Source organism: Ambystoma mexicanum, chromosome 1p, assembly GCF_040938575.1.
Source record: "Ambystoma mexicanum isolate Mex_15411 chromosome 1p, UKY_AmexF1_1, whole genome shotgun sequence".
Classification (NCBI taxonomy): domain Eukaryota; kingdom Metazoa; phylum Chordata; class Amphibia; order Caudata; family Ambystomatidae; genus Ambystoma; species Ambystoma mexicanum.
This window is the reverse complement of record NC_090921.1, coordinates 312632048-312659141: the sequence shown is the minus strand read 5'-3', so window position 1 is coordinate 312659141 and position 27094 is coordinate 312632048. Positions and strand designations below refer to the sequence as shown.

Here is a 27094-nt window from a genome sequence, read left to right as displayed (position 1 = left end):
CAAATGCTGTACTAAAATCGAGTGCAGCCATATATACTGCCCCTGAAGCCTTTCGTTTGCTATGACACTGTAAGAGAGATACAATAGTGGCATTCAGTGGACAACCCATAGATTTCCGGAACCCTATTTGATATTTAGACAGGATATTGTTGCTGTAAAGAAAGTCCTGTAGTTCCTTTAGGATTAGTTGCGAAAAGTCCTTAGAGCAGGCATCTGTTAGTGCAATCGGTCTAAAGTTAGAAGGATCATTAACACTGCCCTTTTTATATATGGGGACAATAATTGCAGAGCACCAAGAGCGTGGAATATGTTTGGTGGAAAATATGGTGTCAAATTTAATTTTAAGAATCATTGCCCATAAATACGGATCAATTTTTATTATACAAGAGGGGATCCGATCAGGGCCAGATGCTTTGGAATCCTTTAATTTAGCTATTGCATCAACAATATCCTCCATAGACCAGGGACAGCACTCTAGAATTAATGCTGAATAATCACAAGTGCGTTCCATATAGAATGTTTTTGGAAGTTCAAATTTCTTGGTAATGTATTGTACCCAAGTAGAGGCTAAAATGGCTGGTTCATTATAATTATGGGGGGCATTTAAGGTTCTGATTAGAGTCCAGATGCTTCTTGTGTCATGTGCTAAAATGTTGTACATCATACGCTGATTATCTTTAACAGCAGTAATATGTCTAAATTCTTTAATCTGATTTTTATATAGAAAAAGAATACTTTTTTTTCAATGATATACACGTCCAAAACCAAATTCCATCTGGTCAATTTTCTCCTGTTATTAAGTCTATGTCTCCCCCGGTCTGTCTTATTCATTTGTTTTTTATATCCAATCAAGCTAAATGAAACCTTTTGGCTTAACATGTTTTTGTTAATTATATAATTCTGAAATTGCTAAGTTATTTAGTTCTAACATTAATAGTTATGCAATAGTTTTAAATAACTAACTCTGTTTATATTATTGGCCTTTATTCAATTTGGATAATAAAAATATTTAAACTTAAAAGAAGAATGTAGTGCCCATCCAATCAAACTGCTTCCACGGCAAGCGCACACGATTTAGATTCAGCTATGGTACCCTAGATGGCCTTCTGCTATTCAGCTAGATCTGGCCTTGGCTTCCCTGACCTAACCCTTATGAGGGAAGCAGAATCCATGGATTTATCCATCTTTCACACAAAAGGAACATGCTTTACCTGAGAAACTCTCACATGATTTCTAGCAAGGAGGGGCCACCTACCATCAACTAACTGGCTAACTGTGCAACCTTACGTTGCACAGGGACGAGAGTATTGTTGGGACACCTCAAGCCTGAGTGGCCAAGGATCTCTCAAGTACTACATCAAAGAATCAGATAACAGGTACAGCCAATCATGTCGATTTATGAGGGGAAAGGACTGGTAAACCAGTCAGGAAAAAGTACAAGGCTTCTCGTTACTTACAGTTTAGGACTTGCCTTCACATCTCTTGATCTTTCATTCTTCACATGGATTAATTCCTTACCTACACTCTTTCATGATCATCACCTCCAAGCGCCGATAGGGCATCTCCCTTCTGAACTTCTCAGATGGTCCCTCTCTAGTGTTGCTCAGAACTTGCCTAAGTTATTGCATGCAAGACTCACCCACAGGAGACAACTGCTGGAAGATATTGTTGACTGGAAGGCCTTCCTTGCGTAGAGACCAGCATTCCACAATACTGTTTGTCTGGTTGGAAGCACAGAGCAACACCTGCAGAATAAATGAATAATCCATGATGTAAGGCCAGGTAACAGAAGAAAATTGAGCGGGGGCATGGGACACTGGGCAACATCAGAGCAGAGTGAGGAGTCCGCTAGTTTGTACTTGGAAACAGAAGAGAAATGTTGAGAGGCAGATAGTAAAGTCATCCATAGTTGCTGCCCCTCCTCCGCCTCAATACCGCCCAGGTGAGAAATGTTACTCGCTAAGGCAACCATACCACCCATATCCCATGCAGGTAGAGCAGGAGATAAGCAAAATTTAAACTAAAGATGCCATGAGTAAAACCAAACTAATGTTACGACATCACATGTGCATGCATTAGACACAAAGCAAAGGTACACTAACCACAAGGAACCCGAACACTCGGTAATACATCCATTTATACATGGAGAATATTACATGGCATACATAAGACATAAAGAACACAAACATAAGCAATATATAAGCTGAATGCAACATGGACAACAGGCGTATATAGCTCACTAAGATAGAAACACAACATTAATGGGCAGCCATCTTTCCCAAAATGGATACTGCAACATGCTTCTAATTAAACAGAAAGGCCTCAAGGATTTACAAGAAATCAAAATGCTGAATTTACAGAAATACAGGTCTGTGCAGAGCTCAGACAGTAGCTAAGCTACGATTGCAAAGCAATTAAACCCCATCAATGAGATCTCCTTGTGTGCCTTTGTTGAGGGATTATACTATGATCCCAAAGCTGATTAATTGGAATCCAGAGTTCAGGTGGCACACAGGAACAAACCATCTTTGGGTTTACATAGCATAGATGTGGAGATAATCATTAACAATGTAAAACCGTCTCATGACCCAGGACAGCATGGTGTTCCTAACACTCTTTGTAAATCCAATGCACAGTGCTGGGCAAATCTTCTTTATAAGGTTTTTAGAATTGTTGAAAAAACAGGGGTGATTACGGAGAGTTGGTTAAAATCAATATTGATCCCCGTTTTCAAGAGAGGAGACAGGCTCGAGCCTGCAAATCATAGATTACTTGCGATGATGGACACCTCGCAAAAAGTGTTCGCCTCAATATTGCTCAAGAAATTAACTTATTGGGCAAAGGAAAAGACGGTGTTGCACCCGTTGCAGAAAAGAACATTCAACCCTTAACAACGTATGTGCTATGCAGTATTTGATGGCAGATACACTTCGAAGGCACAAACTATATTGCTGTTATACAGATTATAGCAAAGCTTTCGCCTTAGTCACCAGAGCTTTGCTCTGGAAAAAGCTTGAGCAATGGGGCATAGATTCAAAATGAGTGTATTTTATTAAATCTACACAAACACGTCAGTAACAATACGAATGAGTGCCCTTGGTGAATTCGCAGGTTACAGGCAAACTAATCGCGGCCTTAAACAAAGCTCCATATTAGCACCAATGCTCTATAATTTATATGTTGCAGATATGGAGATTTGTCTCAATGCTGTAAGAAATGTTGCCCCAAAAATCAATGATAGGCCAGTTTCTTTGCTGGCCTATGCAGTTGACACCATACTAATTCAGAACACACTTATAGGTCTCCAACTGTCCATTGCAGCTCTCCTTAGTTTTGTTTTAATTTTTTTTTTTATTGTTTTGGCTGAATAATTCAACCTTTCAAACAGTATATTTTACATCAACAAAAGTTTCATACATTTTAAATCCGATTAAAACTAGTTTTAACAGAAAGGAAAAGATAAAATTGAATATGTACAAATATTTAAAATTTACAAAATCTTGCATTCTTAGCTCAATTGCTCAGGGATCACATAGTTAACAAACTGAACCAACGCAATTTGGACAGAGGAATTCGTACTGGTCAATAGGTAATTCCAAATTTTTTCAATAGGATACTCTATATAAAAATTACATTTTGCATGGAGAAGTTTGTACCTCACACATTTCAGAGCAGGGCACTCAACCACTAACTGGCATAATGTCTCAATTGTTTGGCAGTTAAGGCAGTATCTACAAAAGGTTTGATCTTGAGACACCAGATGTCTCCTTCCCAAGATCTGTCTCGTTATACACAAGTTTACCCGAATGCGCATCAACTGGATTCTCATATAACTTGAAGGACATTTAATTAAGTATGACTCTGGACAACGCATTTTTTTATGCAAATACTTTACCAAGTCGCAATCTACATATTCTAGGCATTGTTGGCGCGTGTTTATCCAGTCATAATGATGCAATTTTAATTTTGCCTTAGTTGGATTCATCAACAATAATTCTATAGAAATGTCAGCCTTAACTAGTATGTCTAGAACGCACTCAGACCATTTCTCCGGAAGTTTCAAATTGGAAGTTATCAAGTGATTAGCCAACACACCCAAAATATTGTGAGAAGGCGCACCAATTAAGCATTTCCGATAAAATGAGCAAAATTTCCATAATACTTGACAATATACGGAAATTAGTCCTAGTTCATAACGAATCATTGGGATTGGGGTCGACTGCGGCAATCTCAAAACACCCTTCCAAAATTGAGATTCAAGACGATCCCAAAAGGCTCTTGGCTTTGGTGCAACAGTCTCTGCTGCATAGGTTAGAATAGGTGTCACTTTTTGTTGGAAAAAAGGCAATTACATGAGTTAGTGTGAAATTGCCGTATTTAAACAGTAAGATTTTGGCTTGCGATTTGGCTCTCCTTAGTTATGCACAAAATAACTGATCATAAACATCTCCAAGACGAAAGTAATGTATTTTGGAGACACCAACAAATATAGAGGGCAACAACAATTTATTTGGACAATTAATGATATTTATCTGCAAACAACTAAGGAATATGTCTATTTGGGCTTTTCTATTTGTGTTAAACCCACTATTACTTATTTCAGAGAGGTTGTTCTTAACAAGATTTGGAAAAAATTGACTGTAAATAAACACCACATAGTTAAGAAAGGGGAATACAATATCGCGGCCCTGTTGGAGATTTACAGAGTCAGTATTATCCTGAGTATATTATACGGTCTGTCTGTCTTGGAGCATAAGCAAGTCCAATGGTTAAGGAAAAACGAGGGAAGAATATTCAGATCAAATCTGCCAAACTCAGTCCTGATTGAAGCTCTCGGATTGGAGTATGGTCTTGTATCATTGGAATCGCTATGGCTAGTTCAAAGAACTCAAAGAAATAATTACTATTTATTGATACTGATTGGCAAAGACTATGAGATGGGTGTTAACAATACATTTTTATTGGATTTGTGTTCTACTGACCTTAACTTTCTTGTGGCATTGGACCTATCCAGCAACGTTACGTATAACTCCCCCGACATAGAAATGAGGAAGTCGAGGGAATGGGACATAGCATCCAATATTGATGAACTTTCAAATAAGAAAAAATACAGGTAATTTGTCACTCAAGGATTCATGCCAAACATCAGTTGTTCTTACTTAACTAAATTGTTCTCATCAGATCTTAAACGCTTTATTTTATATTTAAGATTAAATATTCTTCCTACAGCAGAATATCTGGGCACCATTGGTGGAATACCTTTTGAACAGCGTATTCGTCGCCATTGCAGCAAAGATATTGAATCAAGTTGTCATATTTTAACAATTTAATCCCCCCCCTTTTAGTTTACTATGTTGGGGGCTATAGCTCCATGGTACATTATATTGAGTACATTCAAACAGAACAATTTTGGAGCAATCTATATGCAGCTGAATCTGTAGAAAGGACCTCAGCAGCATCCTCAAATTGGAAAATAGTGCAACGCAATTAAAAATGATTGGCATGAAAAATTGTCATAATTGATCATATTGATATACATTCTATTTAACACATCTTAAAGCTATGATATCTTATTAGATTATATCTTTCTTTTATAGGTGGCAACCTTAGACCAGGTCAAAACATTTTACAATGTAACTGTTTAACTGTTTAACATACATTTTGACATGTATTGTTGTTCTAATGATTTTTCTTTTAATTGATGTACTACTGGATTTGTATTGTAGATTTTATGAATTGATCATTCTAATTGTGTATTGATTAAGGTTTGTTTAGCAGCCAAATGCAAATAAAAAGAAAATACAAAAAAAAGTATCTAAGAAAACCAAGCCAATGTTACTGGAAATTAGGGAGGGTCTCAGAGAGAACACGAGATGCAAGCCAAATGTTCTTACATTAATTAAAAATAAAACCAGTCTTTGTAAGACAGGTACAGGATAATTATAAGCCCAAACACTCCATGGAGAATGGATCAATAGTGTCCCCAGTGGTAGAGAAAATCATAACACTCGCATTAATATTAGCTAAAATCCCAATAAATACAGGGTTAAATAATTCCAAACATAGTCTCATCACACGTGACCCATAATTGAACAACACTGTCTTTTCATTAGCAATGAACACAGATAGGACGCCTGCCTCAGTCCTCACACATATTCCCAGACATTAGGTAATGTACAAGGCCAACTACAGAGGAATCACCCTGGATCAAGGCCTAAGAATAAGGGATGGTATCTTTAACTGAAAGGAAAAGTAGTCCATGGACCTTTTCCCCCCCCTAATCTTTTCTGACGTATGTCTTAACGACCTGTCAGTTGTCCACGGTTGATCAGTAGAAAGCCAACCAATCAAAAACCCTAATGTTAGGCCGCTCAGTGCGTATCAAGCCAACCAATAACCTATTGTAGAGATTAGTATTAACAATTAGGTGATCTCAGGAGGAGCCATCAGGTTGTTGCTACCCAATCTGAAGTTTAACCATTACAAAATGTATATGTAGTCAATCCCCTTAACCGATCCCCTCGTACGGTAGGTTTTGTTAACTGTGAGTGTATGATGATTTTGTTGATGACACATTTGTAGTAAACAAATTGTTTTTGATAAGCACACTGAGATCAACGACTTTTATACTTCTATGCTGTCCCTACCTTATTTGGATATTAATAGAGCTGGGTTTTGCCTTTCACTTCGTCTAGTTGCGTTATCAGGTCTGTTTTTTCTGGATTCTGTTCCTATGTGTAATTTGGGAGTTTTCCCAGGCTATCTTAACAGATGGTTGCAGAGGCGATGGTTTGTTAGAGTTCTTGGATTGTCGAGGGCTCCCCGTCGCGCATTGCCCGAAGACTACCAAGGTGACCTGTGGAGAGGGGACTATCACGTGTATCAGAGCAAGATCGACAAGAGCCACCTTGGAGAAAATTCCTGTCCGGTCCCAGCAGGACACTCCATAGGGCGAAGGTCAGGGGGCTGTTAGGGGAGACTCGATATCGAAGACCCTCAACAGATCTAGGGATGTAAGTACGACAGCAGGCCTGGCCAAATGAGGGAGGGTATTGTTTTGTATATTTGGGGAAGTGTGATGAAGTGAAAAGATTGAAGGTGAAAAGATAGCTTCTGAGAAGGCCCAGTAAAAATCATGTGGTACACCTTGTTACGTAGTAATAATAAAGAGAAGGATAACGTCACCAGCAGTGGAGAAGACGCAAAAGTGTTTTTATCTGTGTAGTAGTTGCTGGTGCCAGACTTGTGTTGTAAGGCAGCTTAGGTTTCGTGAAAAGTTAATATATTTGTGTATATTGTGGAGGACGAGAAGTTGTGGTGTGGACCGAGGAATGTGGTCTGGTGTGGGCCAGCGAGTTGGGGCTGTTCGGAGCAAGTGGCATTTGTGGTGTTGGAGTATTGGGTGACGCGGGAGTCTGGACTCTCAAAAAGGCTCATAAATATTGAGTACAAAGCAAGTATTGTTGAGGAAGGGTGTGAAAAGGGACATAAAAAAGAGGGAGAGCAAGAACTGAGATATAATTGAGTAAATTAAAGTGCAATGTGTTACAATGGGAGACATTCCCATAATTCATCTATGCAAAGCGTTACCCCAGCACAAGGACAAAATCCTCAAGTACCACGCTCAGTGGGCGCGGAGCACTGCGGGTAAAATGTTTATGCCCTGGTCGTAGGAAGGCACGCACTACTGTGACACCTGTGCACATATTTACATGCAGCGCATAAGGGAAAACAGTTGCAGAAATGAGTAGCCATTCTGGAATGATGGAAAATGCACGGCGAGGAGATACAGGAGTCACCCACAAAAGAAGGGATGATGAACCAGCATGACGAAGGGGATCACAGTATCCACAGCTCCTCCTCCCTTCGAAGAGCAGGGATTATATCCATTATGCACGTTAAAAGAAGCAGCATGGTAGACTAATTCAATATATGCGCCCCCCGCACACAGAAGAACAAGCTACTTTCTTACCTGGTAACGTTCTTTCGATGGGATGGTCCGACGACGTATTCTATATCTATGACAGGTAATGTTCACAGCTGTGCTGCTTCGGAAAATCTTTGGCGTCTGCGTCCTGCGTCGATGACGTCGAGGCGCCGTCCCCGAGGACCTCCTCCGACGGCCAACGTCACCCGATGTGATAAGTAGGACGCACGACGCCCGTAGCCTCAGTTATAGTTTTTTCCCAGAACGTGTGCCACCAGTTTTCTGCCAGTCAGACACACAAGGCCTTGCGGAACGCAAGCTGCAATCGCAAAAGAAATTCTGCAGCGGGGAAGGCAGGGAGGGAGCGATATGGAATACGTCGTCGGACCATCCCATCGAAAGAACGTTACCAGGTAAGAAAGTAACTTGTTCTTCGAGGGGATTGGGTCCTCTGACGTATTCCATATCTATGACAGACTCCCAAAGCAGTAAAAGCAAGGAGTTGTGAAAGAATTTAGAATACAAATTTAGCATGCCCAATCAAATTGCGGAATAGAGAACTGCCTTGCCAAAGGCCAGATCTTACCCTCTGATGGAATCGAGGGAGTAGTGACGTACAAAAGTATGTACTGAAGCCCAGGTGGCTGCATCACAGATGTGACGAACTGGAACTCCCCTCTGCAGGGCAGTAGACGCAGCCACTCCCCTGGTAGAATGGGCCCGCAAGCCAGCCGGAGGGTCCTTACCCGCCAAGCGGTAACACTCGGAGATAGCGTAACCAATGAAAAGTTGATCGTCCACTCTGACCCGGGCCATGCGCAAAATATAAAAGCTCAACACTCTCCTAGGATCAAGCCTATGGAGCCTCTCCTCTTCCTTACCAGGATGTGGAGGAGGATAGAACACCGGAAGAACAACCTTCTGGCTCAAATGAAATTCCGAAACCACCTTCGGAAGAAAAGAAGGACAAACTCTAAGGACAACCCTGTCCTTCTGAAACACAGTGAAGGGTGGCTTAACTGAAAGCGCCTGTAACTCACTCACTCTGCGAGCGGAAGTAACCGCAACCAAAAACAAAGTTTACAGAGTCAACAGCCTCAAAGGGCAAGAATGTAAAGGCTCAAACGGAGCACCCATAAGAAACTTAAGAACAAGGTTCAGATCCCAACCGGGCACCAGAAAAGGTGACGGAGGGAACACATTAGTGAGCCCTTTCGAAAACTGCGAAATCAAAGGAATCTTAAAATAGGAACACTCTTCAGACGAGCGCTTAAAGATGGATAGCGCCGCCAGGTAACCTTTAATGGTCCCCACTTGCAAGCCACTGTGGGCCAAAGAAAGCAAAAAAGACAGAACCATGGGAATGTCACATCAGGTAGGTAGGGGTAGACGTGGTCCAGGTAGGGGTAGACGTGAATCCCCCCTTTCCTGAGATGCGCTGCCACCACCACCATGAGCTTGGTGAAAACCCTCAGTGGAGGTCAATCCGAACGGCAGGACCCGAAACTGAAAGTGCAAGTCGCCAACCGCGAACCTCAGGTACTTCTTCTGCTTGGGATGGATCGGCACATGGAAGTAAGCATCCTTGAAGTCGAGAGACACCAACCAGTCCTGAAGTTGAAGGGCCTGGAGGACTTGCGAAAGAGTCACCATCTTGAACTTGTCCTTGTCCTTCCTGAGGAGTTTGTTCAAACCGCGCAAGTCCATGATGGGTCTCAATCCCCCGTCTTTCTTTGAAATCAAAAAATAAGGGGAATACCATCCCTTGTTCCTCTCCGCTACAGGCACCAGTTCTATGGCACCTTTTTCCATCCAGCAGGGCTTGAATTTCCTGCGCAAGGAGCGGATCCGGACACTTCAAAGAGGTTCCCTGGTGGATTGTCGTGAGGCCTCTGCCAAAAAGGAAGACAGTAGCCGTGGGTTATGATCTCCAGAACCCACACATCCGAAGTAATGGCTTGCCACTCTACAAGATGCAGCGCCATCCTTCCCACAACTGGCGAACCATGGGACCTGGCCTCATGACTGAGTGGTAGCGACTGCGGCGTTGCCTGAGGGTAAAGAGGTAACTGCCCGAGCGGCCTTGGCACCTCGAGTACCTTAATTTCCACCTCTGGCACTCTTTCGATGGCCTCTTTGACTGCTAGCTCCCCTCGCTTTACTGAAGGAGGAGTAATAGCAAAAGGAACCTCCCCTCCATTGCTGTCCCCTAGGACGAAAAGGCGGAGGTTGGCGAACTGCAGCGCCCAACGACTTTGCTGCAGCTTTGGAGGTCTGCAACCTCTGAAGGCCCTCGTCAGCCTTGCTGCCAAAAAGGTGTTCACCGTCAAAGGGCATGTTGATGAGCTGGGACTGCACATCAGGAGCGAACCCAGACTTCCGCAACCTTGCAAACCTGCGCATTACGGTGCTCGCCGCCATGGACCGGCTGACACAATCCGCCAAGTCCAAACCCGACTGAACGGCCTCACACATGGCATCCTTGCCATCCTGAACCATAGCAAGTAAACCATCCCGTTCGTCCCCTTCGGGAATATGTTCAGCCGCTAATGCAACACAGTTCCACAGAGTGTGTGTGAAACGAGACAAGGCACATATGGAGTTGGCCGCCTGAAGCGCCATACCCCCAGAAGAAAACACTTTCTTCACCCAGCTGTCAAAACGGTTGTCGTCCCTATCCGGAGGGATAGTAGGATACGACGCCTGCTTTGCCGGGGCCATAGCCGCCTGCACCACCAAACTCTCTGGAGTGGGGTGCCTAGACAAGTAGCAGGGGTCGCTACTGGCTGGACGGTATTTTCGCGACAAAGACTTGCCCACTGCCGGGAGACTCTCCGGAGCAGTCCAAGCCGCCGCCACCCATATGAAAAGGCAAAACCGGGTCAGTGGGGGGACTGAGATCAAGGATGTCCGTGAGATCATCCTGAACGAACTCCCCTGGGGGAGATGACCAACCCAAGTACTCGGTGACCCGAGACATAAGGCGCCGATATGAAGAATCGGCATGAGTGCCAGGCTCCGGCTTACAAAACTCCACCTCCGGAGAGGTGTCCAGTCCATTGGCATCATGCAGCGACTGCCGCAGATCATCAAACTGGCTATGGCCCGAGATAAGGTCATCTGGAACCGTAACCGGAACCAAGCCCCCATCAGAGCCTTCATCACCCTCTGAAATGTACTCCCGGCGGGGAGAGGAAGACCTCTGTGGACCAAAGCAGTGGCTGACCTTAGCCATAGCCTTTCTAGGGGCAAACCCAGTGCCACGGGGCCCCTCCGACACCACCGCCTCGAAAGGCGTTGAGGGCGCCGAACGAGTCGGTGTCAGCGTCGACAGAAAAGGCGTCGACGTCGAGCGAATCAGCGTCAAGGTCAGCTGCAGCGCCACCAGCATCGGCGGCGTCGACACAGGCCTCGAAGCCGGAGCTCCGAGCGTGTCTCTCGACGACCTAGGCGCCGACGACCCCCTCGGAGGCGGAGCCTCGAGAGAAATCGTCAACGTCTTCTTCGAAGACGGCACAGGATCACGCGGTCTCGAGCGCGTCGAGGACCGGGACCTGGAACGGGCATGGCTAGAACGGCTACCCTTGTCCGAGCGGGACCTCTCCCACGAGCCGTGCCGACCACCCGAGCCCGAAGGCGTATGGCTGGTGTCTCTCGACCGGTGCCGACCGACCCCACTCGGAGGCACGGACGGACCGGTGCCCTGCGATTCAAGAATCCCTAGCATCTGCTTCCTGAAGAAAGCCCATTCCTCCGGTGTCACTTGCATGGAGGGATAAGCGACCCGCCGACGGGCAGAGTCCTCAGAAGAGGATGGGGAAGGGGACCTATGCCGGTGCTTCAGGGAATGCCTCGAAGAGGCGGAGGAGTGGCGAGACCAACTCCTGGAAGGAGACACACTGGACTTCCAACCATGACACGGACAGTCACCCCTCGAGTCATCCGTCGAAAGCCCCGCAGACCTCGACTTCCGGGGCTTAGACACCCGGCCTACCGACAGCTTCTTCTTGCGTTCCCGCAAGCCCTTTGCCGTGAGCGACTGGCAGTCGACACAGTCGTCCGTATCGTGGGCCTCCCCGAGGCACCAGAGGCAGGCGTCGTGCGAGTCCGTGACCGACATCTTGGACCCACAGTCCCTGCAGTTCTTAAGCACGGACGCGGGGTTGAAGATGAGAAAGACATTGCCGCGAACAGGTCTTCACAACAACCCGAACAGCTTCAACGAACCGAGAATTGAAAACAGCAAACTCTAACGAGTCGAGGTGTATCAAGATTCACAAAGCAAACACGTTTGTGGAAAAAACGGAACTGAGGCTATGGGCCTCTTGCGTCCTATTTATCACATCGGGTGATGTTGGCCGTCGGAGGAGGTCCTCGGGGACGCCGCATCGACGTCATCGACGCAGGACGCAGACGCCAAGGATTTTCCAAAGCAGCACAGCTGTGGTCATTACCTGTCATAGATATGGAATACGTCGGAGGACCCAATCCCCTCGAAGTGAAGATATTATAAGTGGTGAAAAAAACAAGCAATGACCAGTGTCCACACATGTGGAAGATGAGCACCGCGATTTACAGGCAAAATTAACAGAAGCGAGGAGGAGCTCCAGAGAGAAGGCGGACGGCAGGGCAAGAAGGACGAGACTTTGATTGTGCAGAATGAATTGGTAGGAGGACAAATAATGTTCAAATTAGATGAAAAAGCATGGATATTTTTAAAGAAAGAGAAAGGGTGTTAGAGAAAGTCAAGAGAGAGAAGCGAAAAATGGGCAGGAGGAGAGAGAAAGAGAAGAAGACAGAGAAAGAGAGAATGAAGAAGAAAGAGAGAACAAGTGACAGGCAGACAGAAAGGGAGCGAGACAAGAAGAAGAAAGAAATGGAAAGATGAAAAGCTGCAGAAAGGGAAAAAGAAAGACAAAAAGAGGAAGAAAGAGATAGAGAGTCAACAACAGATCGAAAGAAGCAGAAAAAAAGGTCACAAACATGAATGGTGCGGCTGCGCTTGGACCTGGAGTTGGGTTTACACAGTTTACCTTATTAGAGAAAGAGGGAAGACTGACGCAATATATTCTGTGGGCACAAATGGACAAAAAAAATTTGGTTTGTGAACTGCCAATACTGACATCGGGGGTGGGTATATGGATTCATGAATAAGAGAAAATGAAAGCTGAGATGACCTTAGTAGTAGGTGACACAAAAAGCTTACTTGCTGCCATAAAAGGAGAGCAATCGGAGGACATGTGGATGTGGGAAGGCTATCCTGGAATGACGGCACAAAATACTGACCATGAAGGAGCATTTGATAATTATTTTTTTTTAGCCATTTATATAGCGCACCTAATGAACCAAATTGTATCTGGGCGCGGATTGAATATAAATACACTCAAGCGAACAATGCAAAAAAAAATGTTTCTACAAGATAACAAACATTAATCCTGGGGTGAGCGCCTACATTGACACCATCCAACCACTATTACTTGAACAGGTGGCTGTTTAGGGTTTTAACGGAACACATTTCCAATGGAAGCTTATTCCATAGCTTTGGGCCATATATTGAAAACCTACGATCACCCCTAAAAACACAATTTGAGGGGAGGATTTGCAAAATGCTTTATCACAAGAATGCAGCTAACGAGTTGGTTGGTACGGGAGTATATTTTCTGAAAGATAGCTGGGAGCCAGCATATTCACACATTTAAAAACCAGACAAAGGATTTTAAAATCAATATGAACCTTCACTGTAATCCTGTGTAAAGATCGGTGCAGACTTAAAATTGGGGAAGACAGCCGCATTTTGGGTTTTTTGCAGTCACTGGATTTGTGTGGATGTGATGCCTGCCAGCAACCTATTACAATAATCCAAGTTCACCTTGGCCGGGATAAACGGGAGAGCCTGTCTGAGGAGGCACAAGGTGCTAAAAACAGACTGCACCTTGGCGCTCACCTGCGCTTTGCTCCCCAGATCTTCCTGGCAAATACATCCCACATTTGTTGGGGGTGGGTGGCAATGATAGGTGTGAGCCAAAAATGCAAGGCGGTCCTAGGTGCCTACTACTTCTGTTTTTCCAGCATTCAGGAAGAGCCAATTTGAAGACATCAATCCTTTGACTTCTTGCAAGATCGTCGACCGTCTGAAATGTCTCCTCCACCTTCTAAGGGTATCATCCACGTAAGAATGGAATTTCACTTTGTGCTTCCTCATCAATATGTCCATCAATGCCCTAAGATATACATTGAAGAGAAGGGGGAGAGAGAGGATCCCAGCGGGACTCCACAATCCTGTGGCAGGGAGTTTGAAAGAAACCCACCCAGTCTGACCCGTTGTTCCTGGTCTGACAAAAAGGACTGGAACCAACTCAGTGCCTGGTCATAAATGTTTCCAATCTCCCGATGCTTCCAAACTGAAATGTGAAGCTAACGTATAGCGAGAGCACTAAGGGTTCAATACCCAGACTTGTCAGACATGAGCACTACTATGCCTCGTAAAATGAGAGCGAACGAAGATCCAACAATGTATATTCAGGATATTCAGGAAAAGATAAAAACCTAACTATCTTTTATCACATTTTATGCCAGGGGCTTCCTGAGGAAGTACAAAGACAATTGAAAAAGATTGTGGGAATGGAAAGGAAACCTTGGGCGGAGAGTCAACTGACGATTGTTCACCATTGTCAGTTAAAGCAAGAGAAAAACAGAAAGAAAATTGAGGACAGGAAGATTGAGGAAGTAAGAGTAGTTCCAAAGAAACTGTTGAAATTCTCAGTGGGAGGGGCTGTAGAGGGCCACAGCAGACCCAGCCAGCAGCTAACAGGAATTTTGCAGGAAGTGAAGAGCATAGTTATTTCCTATGGGGGCGAGCGTTCGCACCCATGGGCAGATGATTTGGATTTCAAGTTCCACAAAGAGGAGGGTTTAATGGGGGGGCAATCTAGAAGTGGAGGACAGACACAGCAATGATGGACATGGAAGAAGATGGGGCACATCTCATGCGAATGCAGAAGCAGGGGAGGGAGGAATACGCCAGAAATGGCAAACAGCAGATCCAAGAGGGGGACAGCATACCCCCACCATATAGCGCAGAGTCACATGAATATTATGCCCAAGATCACAAGCAGTATTAGACACAAGTGCCAGTAATACAGCAGACGCAGAAGTGATGCCACCCCAAACAAAAGAAGCACCAATGCATACACAGCGACCCCTGATGCAGTTACAGCAATCACCAATACAGACCAAGGCACGAGCACAACAGAATGCAGTTATACCATGGAATGCAAGCATATTGCTGCAGTCACCCACACCTAGAATAATATAAGGGATGTGGGAGTAGTGGGATGGAATCCTTTCACTGACACAGGATTGGACATGTACCCACAATAGGACAGCCTACAGAAATACTTGATGTGTTCCATCATATTGATTACACCAGACTCACAAGAGGAACCAATACTTGGGGTAGCCATAGGGCAGGAAGCATAAAGGGGCGTACCATCAGACCCGGAAGTATTCCTTTATGGGGTACGCATATTGTAAGCATTGCTTCCAAGAATACACGACAGACTATTGCGGTTACCTACAGAATGTTTGTTTCAAGCAGAAGTACCCATGCATTTGGAGGTAGGGCAGATAAATACAACTGAATTAGAAGCAGCAATTGTGAGGGAATAAGAGAGTATTTTTACACTGAGTTGATGAGGAAGGGGCAAATTGGAGATAAGCCATAGGGCACAGATTGACTGACTTAACCGATGACTTGTTTAAATAGGACTACTCAGATGACGAGGTGATGTTGAACATCCAACGGATTCAAAACTGTGCAGCAAGACTCCTCCTCGCACTCTCCTCTAGAGAACACATCTCCCCCGCACTCAGGACACTTCCATAGCTGCCCATCAGCCAATGAGCCTCTTTCAAAGCCACGTGCATTACCACTGTGCCATCCACAAGAAAGGCCCTGAATTCCTCGAAAACAAGGTTGCATGCAACCGCCCAAACCGAATCCTAAGATCAGGCCCGGCACACCTCCTGGTAGCCCCCCTACAAGTTCTCCTAACTAGAAGGTGTCTGTTTCTCCATCCTCGCACCCACCTTCTGAAACTCCCTCCCCCTCGCTCTGTACCTAATAGAGGATCGCCTGGCCTTAGAAAAACCCTCAAAGCCTGGCTGTTCCCTCCCACATCCTGAGCCCCCCATTACTATGCCCATTGCATGCCCCTCGCACACAAGCTTAACTCAGCAGTCAACCTTTGCATAATACCGTCCCCCCGTCCCTCCCTCAGCTAGCAGTCCCATCTGTTCATCTTCTGTGCTCTGTCACCTCTAACCCGGACTTGGGTGCCGCAAACCCCTTACAGAGGACCCAATAAGGTAATTAGTGTCTTGCTCACGCGAAAAACATTGACAAGTGGGCTGGGTACCGCATTCATATAGGCGCTTGGAGAGTGGACAATGCCACGCACTGAAAATGCTCCTTCAGAAAACTACTTCTGATCAACGAGGAAGATGACATTCAGACTCATCCGATCCCTCCCTCGCAGTCGGCACTGTTCTTAACTCGAATGCACTTGATGAAGGGGGAGACCTGTGCATGAAAACATGAAAGGGGGCCATGTTCGCACAAGAAGGAACTATTGATGGCAATTTATTCACTCCAAGATCCTCTCAGAGGATGGGGATGTTGTATTCTTTTAGCACTTAGATCTGTGCAACGTAGCACTGCTCTATGTACATAGATGGAATCAGGATGTAAACTTTGTTGTTTGTACAGCTAACCCTTTTTTCTCCTCTCGCACACTGCACCTTTGCAATTTAGGGGAAGGCACAGGCTCCCTCCTCACACTCACATTTAACACAAACACTTTTGCACAATACCTCTGCCATAAGGAGGAAGCTATCTTTGACAACAAAAATTCAAATTGTAGCTTCCACATAGCTATCGTCTTAAACACAATCCAACCCTTTAGTTCATAGTATACGTCGGCTGCACCCATCCACACGCCATTCAGACATGGGTGACTAGCAGGGTGTTGGCCACACTCACATAACTGTAATGGCTGAAATGCACCCAGGCATAATAGCAGCTCCCAATTTCGCGCACATTTTTGGGCTCTGGGCTGTCCGAGGACATTCAACCAACAGCGCATAGGGACCATAATAATGGTGGAAGGTGCTATACAAATGATTAAAAAAAATGAATGAATACATCTCACATATCAGCTGAAAACTGAAAATAGGGCGATACCTTTTTCTCTTGTGACATTCAATGAGGTAACGTCTTTTCTCCAGGAAGATTTGGCACAAGTACCAAGCACATTGTGGACGAGCAGCCCATAGGACGTTGGTCTAGTTAAAGGAGATGGGGCAGTCCAAATTAAATTAAAACAAGGAGCCATTTTACCTCGAGTGAGACAATAAACCATGTCGAAAGAAGCTGACTAAGGTATTTATGACACCAGTGCCGAATTGATGCAACAAAGAATATTAGTGACACCAGAATCCCCATGCAACACAGCTGTGTTCCCAGTAAAAAAGGCAACAAAGGGGGGATCATGGAGATTTATTCAGAACGTGCACCCTCTGAACAATACTGTTGAGGCAGAGTTCCCATTGGTTCTGAACTCAGCCACAATATAATGTAACATTGCACCTGAAGCTAAATATTTTACAGTGACTGATTTAAAGAATTCTTTCTTTTCAATCTCCCTGCATGAAGATTCCCAATACTTCACCGCGTTCGCTTACCACAGAATTAAACTAAAACATACTCATCAACTCAGGGGTACTATGAGTCCCCCATGGTCCTAAACCGGGTGCTGCAGATGGACTTGGGAAATGTGCAACTTGATAGTACAGTAACAATATGTAGATGATATCTTAGTGAGCAGAAAAACAGAAGAAGAGTGCTGGAAAAACTCTGGAAAACTGACCACAGTACTGGCAGAGAAGGGATACAAAGTTGACAAAGAGAAAATACAATATTGGCAGTAAGACGTATTATACATAGGTCAGCTAATATCAAATGAAGGAAGGAAAGTTACAGCTAAAACAGCAGAAGCAATAATGAAAACATTGATACCAGAGACAGTGAAAGGATTACAGCAATGTTTAGGCCTTTGCAATTACTGCAGAGCGTGGGTGTTTAACTACAGCACATATGTAAGGCCACTCCTAAAAGGACACAAGGAGACACAGAGCGAAAACAGTGGTATAGCCTGGCCAGGGGAGATGATAGATGCCTTTGATTAATTGAAGTTAGCAATTTGCACAGCTCCTGTGTTAGATATCCCTGATTACAATGCAGAATTATTTTTAATTTCCCCATTCAAATGGAGCAGTGATGACAACTGTCCTCGCCCAGAGAGCTACCATGGGACAAAAGCCTCTAGCATTCTACAGTGGGATTTAGATCCAATAATGAGAGGACATTACCCATGAGAACAATCATTGGCGTTAGCAGCCTTTGAGATTGAGAAATCTTCTAGCATAACCATGGTATGCACAGTTACATTATATGTTGAGAATGCCCCATTTGCCATCCTTGAAAAGCCCAAAAGCACACTGGCCACACAGAAAGCCTCCGGGAATGAAGTAATTATATCCAACCCATCAGTCAAAATTGTTAGGTGTTGAGTGGTTAATCCTGTTAGATTTACAGCACAACCACTAAAGAAAGAAGACAACATGCATGATTGCACTAAGTCCACTACCTATTATGATGAGATACCACATGTCAAAGAAAATGCCCTAGGAGGAGGGACAATTCTCTTCATTGACGGGTCCTCGTCAATAGACCAGAGCACGGGCGAACAGCACAGTGGGACAGCTGTAATAAAAGCAGAACTGAATGATAGCTTTGAGACTTTGATAAGTGTAAGATTACCAGCTCATTTCTCAGCACAAGCAGCACAATTGGTAGTGCTGATTTTGGCGCTTGAAGCACATGAAGATGAGGCAGGAACAGCGTATTTTGACTTTGCATACTTGACATCAACAGTATATGCAGGACTGCCATGTTGGAAGAGGCGCTGCTTTTTATACACAGACGGCACACCAGTGCAGCATGCACCTGTAATACTTTGAGCTAAAATATGGCGCTGGTGCGCAGTGCATTCCGATGCACTCGGAGCCATACGGACATTCGCTCCATCCCTCAGTTAAAACTGCACTTGTGGTGAACTATAAACATATTTTCTGCATCGTTAGCATTATTTCACTGGAAAACATGTTTTCAGCTTTATTCATCGCTTAGAATGGGGTTGCATTGCTCATCCAAGGACACTGTGCACAAAAAGACTGAGATCCGCAGGTACAGGCTAGTACCTGATAAGGTTGCCATGGACATTGTCAAAGTTGAGGATGAGTTACGGAGTTGTTTTTTGCTGCTTTCTTGAGAAAGGGAAGCACTCTGCTCCTTGAGGTTAACCTAGGTCACTCCGGCCAGGGGCATACCGGGAGCCGACAACGAGCAGAGGCGCAGGCCAGAGGTTTCAAGAAAATGCCACCCAGCCTTTGCGGAAGGTTTAAAATGCAGGACTCTGCGAGGGTCAGACACAAAGCCTCATTCGGAAGGGGGGACGCTTTGCTCCGGCCCTATTGACTGCTGTGATCGCTGTACCTGGCTGTTGGGTTTTCCGGCCGCTTCTGGCAAGAGGAGGATGTTCGCTAAAGTTGCACCAACGCTGGTGTATTTTCTTTAGATTACTGTATTTTATGTGATTGTTTTTCTGTTGCAGTTTATTCGTTTATGTGTGTCTTTTGTGAATAAATAGCTGTATAAGAGCTAATTTACCACACAACTGAGTGTGTATGTGTGAATCATTGCTTACCTGCGTTCAAGGAATTTCATTCAGTGTACCGGTGCTAAAAAAGATATATGTTTGAAAAGCAAAACAGCGCTGCTATCGGACAGGCTCCTAGACTCACCCCAATTCGAATCAACCATCAATGTGATGAAGTGCGCAGTGCACACAGAGGTGCAGATTTGATTTCTTGCAGCAACAAGACCACCGACCTTGAAGCAAAAAGAGCAGTATATATTCCTAAAATATCTATATTTGTGACTGCACTGAATAAGTACACACGTGCACACACCATGGTGTTCTTCAGCGCGAGTGGAATGTCCAGAGTGGTGCCAGCCGAGAGGCGACCAGCCAGGTAAGCCTTTTGAGCAGTTCGTAATTTGTAAATGTCTCTACTGCTTTCTTTAATGTTGCCTCTATCTTCCTCTTTCAGGTTGTTCTGTCCAGGAGGCATGCAGATTCGAGGAAGCTGTTCTCAGTAGCTGTGAGTGTTTAAAGATGAAGACTGCAGGTAAGATGCTGCTGCTAATGATGTTCCTTTTGTCTCCTTGCAAGTTCTGCTTCTCCGAGGTTCGAGGGAATAGCTGGACACTGTGAGCGTCACGTTGCAAGCTGGAAAGTAACGCAAAGCGTGTTGTCTTGCTCGGGTGTGGTTTAAATAGCCCCAACAAAATAGTCCAGGTAAAGTAGTCCCTAGGCTACCACACCCAAAACACTAGACCGCATAGCTTGGTTCTTCGGAACCAAGCTATGTGGATGCCTCCATGTTGGCTGACAATACACTAAAGTAGTTCCCAAGCACATTGTTTTTCATGGTGTATAAGCTTGGCGCCATAGGAGCCAGGACTGGCCCCATGAGGGCTTTTGAAGAGGATGCCAGGCTCTAGAGGCCCGAGTCCTGACTCCATCTGGCCAATGGGTTTGCCAGAGGGGGTTTTGGGTGAGGGTTGTGACAGTTATTCCAACAGACCTGCGCTGCATTTGATTCATATTTACCTGCAATTACCTATTATGACCTTCACAGCCCTGCGCTGTACCCGGATTCTACTTCTACCATGTCGCCCTGCGTTACCCATATGCCTGATTATTCCTGTAATGTACCTGCTTTGACCTATTGCCTGTGTGTTTGCTGCAGTCCCTGTAACATGAGGTGAGCTCTGCAAGCTGGCCTAACTGTAATGTAACTTACCTGTTCTGACCATGTAGCTATCCTATATGGCATTGCAGCAGGTGCACTGAATTGCATAATGGCCCACTCTATACCATGTAACCCGACTTGACTTATTAGCACTTGTAACTATTTTAACCACATTTGTAACCATTCTACATAGTAATCTACTGTAGCCATCATCATAAGTACAAGCGCCCAGATACCTCTGGGTTAGGTGCGCTATATAAGTGTCAAAATAAATTAATAAATAACACAAATAGCAGAATTACAGGGAAGAGCACCACCAGACGAGGAAGAGTTATGGAAACAAAGGGGGTGCTCATTGTCCCCCATAGATACAATGTGGTGGCAGGACAGCACTGGGAAAACCAGTAATTCCTTAGGGCTGCTTAAAGTAACATTAGACCAATTGCACCACCCAGCACACTCATCAACAGTGTATCTTGCAGTCGTGATCTCAGCGGAGAGGTTTGTCCCAAATGTGGCAGAACATGTCGCAGATTTCACTGTAAATTGCCTGAGCCAGAAATGTAGGGCTGCCATACCTTGCGAACAGTGAGAGGAGCAATACCTTGTCTTACTGGACCATTTCAGCATTTGCACATAGACTATGTAGATATGCTTCAATTGTTAACGGCTATAGATATATGCTAGTAGACATTTGTCCCTTTTCCCGATAGATCGAAGCAGGTCCATGCACACATCCAGATGCCACATGTGCTGAGAAGCTCCTTGTATGTGAGGTCTTCCCAAGGTGAGGAGTGTGCAAAGTGCTGCGATCTGACAATAGAACGCATTTTGTAAATTAAGTATTTGAGCACATCACTATTCTGTTGGGTATTAGGCATACATTCTCATCCGCTTATCACCCACAATAAAATGGCATTTGTGAACACCTCAACAGCCTTTAAAAAGAAAAGCAAATTGACAAGATAAAAGGTTACACTAAAAAAAGGTGGTCTCCATTGCCTTTCTTTATCCTTATTTGCATTACGGAATCAGCCCAGCTCTACACCATCACATTAACTGATGACAGGTTGCTGAATGCACACACCACTTGCTCCTCTCACGCGAGCTCACACTGATGCAGAGAATGTAGCTACTGTGTTATGTTATGTGATGGCTGTGATGTCAAATTCTACAAAGGAAAGACCTCCCCGCCTGCCAACCCTGATCTTGAAGGTGAAGAAGAGTAGAGAAGAGTCCAGGCCAGGTCCATGAAGACAAGCAATCAGACACAGACACAGACACACACACACTTCAGCAAACATCATTTCAACTATGCAAGCATAAAATACTGATGGGGAGGAATAACAAATTCTTCCGATCATCATTTTTTGTTTTGTCTTCTTTGATTTACACTTATCCCTTTCTACGAGCTTGGAACATAACTCTTGCCTTAAAAATCATAACTGGTTTTCGCAAGGCTCTTTCTTTCAATATTAGCATGATTTTTCCTGTGAACATTTGCTCCTTGAAGAGATTAACAAGGACTTCCTCCTGGTGGAAAGAATGGGGCTGTTTAAGGAGGAATAACATTCCTAGTTATTTGCAACAGCTGGACACATTAGCCATAAGGCTCAGGGCAAACCTTTTTTGCATTTTGTAGTCTTTATTTTATTATTCTTACGGCATTGGGGAGAATTGGTCCTTTACCATAAAGCCAGACCAGTGTAGAGCACTATCACTATTACAGTGACAAGTGAAATAGCAACAAATGAATTCTTTATAGTAAGCACACAGATCAAAAGACTGACAAGAATTGTGCTAGACAACTCCAGAAATCCGAATAAATATATTTCTGATTATGTCCATATCGCTAAAAATGTGTGGTCCCAACACATGAGCAAAGTAGGGAGAGAGACGTCTGATGAGAGTTTATGTGTGTTCCCTCCTACCCCCTGGGCCAAGAGCGCTTCCAGGACATTTGTAGCCACAGCGATACCAGCACATAGAGCACACTGCCTAATACGCCTAGCACTTTACACGACTAATGGGCAATTCCAAGGAAAATGTGCCACCTTGCGATGGATGGAGGTCAAAAAAGGCGTTCCCTTATGAAGATAGCTACATAAAAATGTATGGTACGATGGATGATCCTTGGAGGAAAAACAAGGTGATGCAATACATAAATAAAGGAGAAGTTATAGTAACAGACAAGAAGGCTGTCTGGGTCCTGGGATCGCTCTACATTCAGCTTTCCCTCCTTAAATACCTCCCTTGCTAACGTTCCCTCTGCCGCTGCGACTGGGGCCTGGTCCCTTCAGAGTCATACAGGGGCCAGACCACCACCCCTACCAGTCCCTCCAGCATCCCTTGCCCACGGGGCTCCATTCCCCGGACTAACCCTAACTTGGTCCACCCTGTCCACCGCACTTACACTCCATCCCCTTCCCTTTTTCCCACCCCACCCCCCCTCATTTGAGCACCCGACTCCTGGACTTCTCTCTCTAACCCAACCCCTTCACGTACCACCTTGTCTTGCACTTGCACTGTAGGATTGTCACAACGCCAATATAACCGTTTGTTATTGTTCTACTTTCTTCCATGTTCTCCTCCCCCATCTTGTCTTGTGGCACCTGGAAACACTTGTGTATTGGCGCCATACGGCTGTCCAATAAATAAATAAATAAACACATAACATGCTATTACAATGCATAAATGTCTCAGAGAGAAAGGCCTGGGACACTGGAGTGCTGGGAAAGACCCATTTACTTATATATGGGCATTTATTTACCTCTGATGGTTGGGATGAAGGAATGATGGGGTGCAAGGCACAAGCAATCCAGACTGAACCAGTAGAAGTTGTGGGCTACATTAACCCGCTCAACAGAATTCTTCTCCATAACCAGGCTTTGCTGGCTCCTTTGGGCACCATAGCGTCAAAAACTGTGCCTTGCAGCGACAAAAGGATGGCTGCACCACCTTGCCAAACAAAAATGGGCGAGTAGGAACAGGGAGCACACGGAGAAAGGTGCCATTGTGTTCTGGGGTGCACCCAAAAGAAGCGAATCAAAGCTGCACTGCTCTGCTGCGTGCAAAAACAAAATGTTCTAATTGAAAAAGGGAATATTTCAAATTAAAAAGAATGCTGCTCTGATGCTATTTTCATCAGTTTTTCATCAGATTACTGTTATTAATAAAGCTTTGCCATGCCCATCCATACCCCATTGTGCTTCAGCAGAAGAAAGTATGATCCCTGAATGAAAGGCTCTTTCACGCCAAACCTGGTAATATAAAGAAACTTCATTTTCAGCCGCACGGGAAACGCTTTACTTTTTGAGTGACAAAGTGTCAAAGATCAATAATTCAAAGAAACTCCAGCCCTCTGGACCTATGTCAATTTCAGTGCATCTGTGTTCAAACAAATTGCTGCCTACCACAAACTAACTATGGCTGCAAAACTATATTGGGAAGTCAGATGGAAAAACTGAATTTGGAAGAAAAATGCAAGCTTTCACACGTGTCAAAATGGGTTTTTGCAAACCAACGAAGAAAATGCCAGTTTTTAAAGTACACATGTGGAAAACTAATCCTTGCTAGCAATGTGAAAGGGGATTGTGCTGTGAAATATATCTATGGGAGGTTTTATTCAGCAGGCTTTCTTCTGATTCAGGACAAAAATAAGTAAGATAAGGAATTATAAAGCAATGGCTACATGGGGGAAATCAGCCCAAAACATGTTTCTGCTTGGAGGATGCTAGCAACAGAAGGCCCCTCACAGTAGATTGTCGGACTCACAAGTGCTAAGTGCTACCTTGGCAGACTTCAGTCTGGGCTGAGGCTTCTTACAATGGAAATCTGGGACACGAAGATGTGAAAAAGGAAATCGCACCGCCTCGCGACTTCTGCTGGGAGTTTCAGAGCCAACTCAAGAACAACCTTAGAAGCTATTCCCATATATCTGTGCAACAGGAGTTCGCAGACAATATAAAAGGTTAAGAGTTTAAATGTGATTTTATAGGCTTTAATTTAAGACGTCATAGACTTCACTGCCATGTTGGGAACAGAAGTGGCAAAGAAGTAGATATTCTGAGGAAAGTGTACAGGATTTCACCGTCAAATGTAATACTAATATGCCTAATAATAATCTATACACATGTGTAAAGTTATAGAATTTTAAGTAATATAATTCTCACTGAAAATTGCGAAAAACTAGTAGAAGGGCGAAACGAGGTCCTGCAACCATGAGGATTGGACTGCTATGCTCTACATATCTTGGATTCAATGATGACCAAAACCTTAAAGCAGCTGCCCTTCACCTCGCACTAAAAAGACATGAACTTCAGCCAACTTGTCAATGCTCCCACGCACATCAAGGTCAGAACCCTTGATTGGATCCTCACCCTCAACACCAAAATCACCATAGGTCCAATTACTCCACTTAGCTGGACAGACCATTTCCGCATAGAATTCACTCTCATGAGTGATGATCCCTGCCCTCCCAAGGCCAAAATAATGGACACCATTGAAAGCAGAAATCCCAGGAAGCTCACTGTAGAGAATTTTGACATCACTCTAAACAAAACACTAGAAACTCACTCAATCTTCAGTAACGATCCCACTGCCATTGGCAAGTATTACCACAAATGCCTCTCCATCGCTATCGATGTAGTAGCTCCTATCACAACTAAAACGCGACGTGTCAATTAAAAAGCCAACCTCTGGTTTAACGGAGAACTAGTCGCCCTAAGAAGGAAGGAACGTTCTCTTGAACACGCCCACAGTAAACACCACACCCCTGACTCGGCCAAAGCTTTTAAGGATGCCAACAAAACCTACAAAACAGCCATCATCTCCCACAAAGCTAATTCCTACAATGCCTGCATCAGCAATGCAGCATCAGACTCTAAAGAACTCTTCTCTATCCTTAGAGAACTAGAAAACCCACTAACACCAGTAAGGAATGGTGTACTACCATACAAGTTGCACTTGCCTCCAAAATTGCTGTGCTCCAGAACAAACAAATTACCAAAAGACTACTACTAGCAGATACAAATACCCTCACCTCCAACCCCCCCACCACCAGCGATAACCCTAATCCCTTATTCCATTTCACACCTGTCACCCAAGAACTTTTATTTGACACTATCTCCAAATTAAAAGCCTCTAATTGCAAAGGAGACACTGTCCCAGCCAAATTAGTCAAAGCATGTGCCTCCACCTTGACCCCCACCATCACCAAATTTGTCAACCCCTCCTTCAATTCTAATACAGTTCCAGCCTGCATCAAAGAAGCCTGGGTTACCCAGCTTCTACGAAAAACAAATCTAGACCCCACTATTCCGACTAATTATCACCCCACAACCACAGTCCCATTCCTACTCAAAATCATTGAAAAACTAGCTTACAATCAAATCCAAACTCACCTGGAATCGCATCAGCTCCTTGGCACCAGACAATCCGGCTTTAGGCCGAACCATAGTACAGAAACAGCACTTTTGGACCTAAAAATCCAGATGGATGCTGTTAGAGATTCAGGGAAACTCTGCATCCTCTTGCTGTTGAACCTCTCTGCAACATTTGATCTGGTGGACCTTGATAAACTATGCACCTCACTCACTCGGGACTTCAACTTTTCCAGTGAAGCCACTGCATGGGTGAAATCCTTCTTAACCGATCGCACGTTGAGTGTCCATAGGCAAAGAAGCGGCCAACCCCATCCCAGTTCCCATAGGAGTGCCCCAAGGATCATGTCTCTTCCCCCACTCTGTACAACGCTTACACCAAGCTCCTTTTTTCAGCATTAGACATGGGTGTCATCTACACCAATTTTGCGGATGACACCCAGATCCTCATACCTCTCACAGGTAACTATGACCAGGATACTGCAACCATCAACAAAATATACGTCATCATCCAACACTGGATGGCACTAAATAGTCTCTGCCTCAATGATGAGAAAACAGAAGTCCTCATCGTAGGATCCCCAGCTAAAAAAGCGGCTCTCCACCCAGACTACTCAGCCATCAATATCGATGGCACTCTTATTCCAGCAAGTGAAAACATTAGGAGTCTACCTCGACGCCAGTCTTACTATGACTAAACATATTAATGCACTTGCCTCCTCCACGGCCTATACCTCTAAACTTATTGCTCTCTGTCGACAATTTCTGACCCCAGCAAACAGCCTTAACTTGGCCAGGGCCCTAGTATTATCGAAATTGGATTACTGCAATGTATTACTACTAGGCACAT

General features: G+C 44.5%; 1 protein-coding gene across 1 annotated transcript in view; it reads right to left on the bottom strand.

The window, feature by feature from the left end:
• Positions 1 to 27094, bottom strand: part of MED16 (mediator complex subunit 16) — an 820510-nt gene that overhangs the window by 672691 nt on the left and 120725 nt on the right. The window contains exon 6 of the mRNA XM_069647616.1: positions 1640 to 1745. Coding sequence (XP_069503717.1) covers positions 1640 to 1745 — 106 coding nt within the window. The remainder of the gene's footprint in view (positions 1 to 1639; positions 1746 to 27094) is intronic.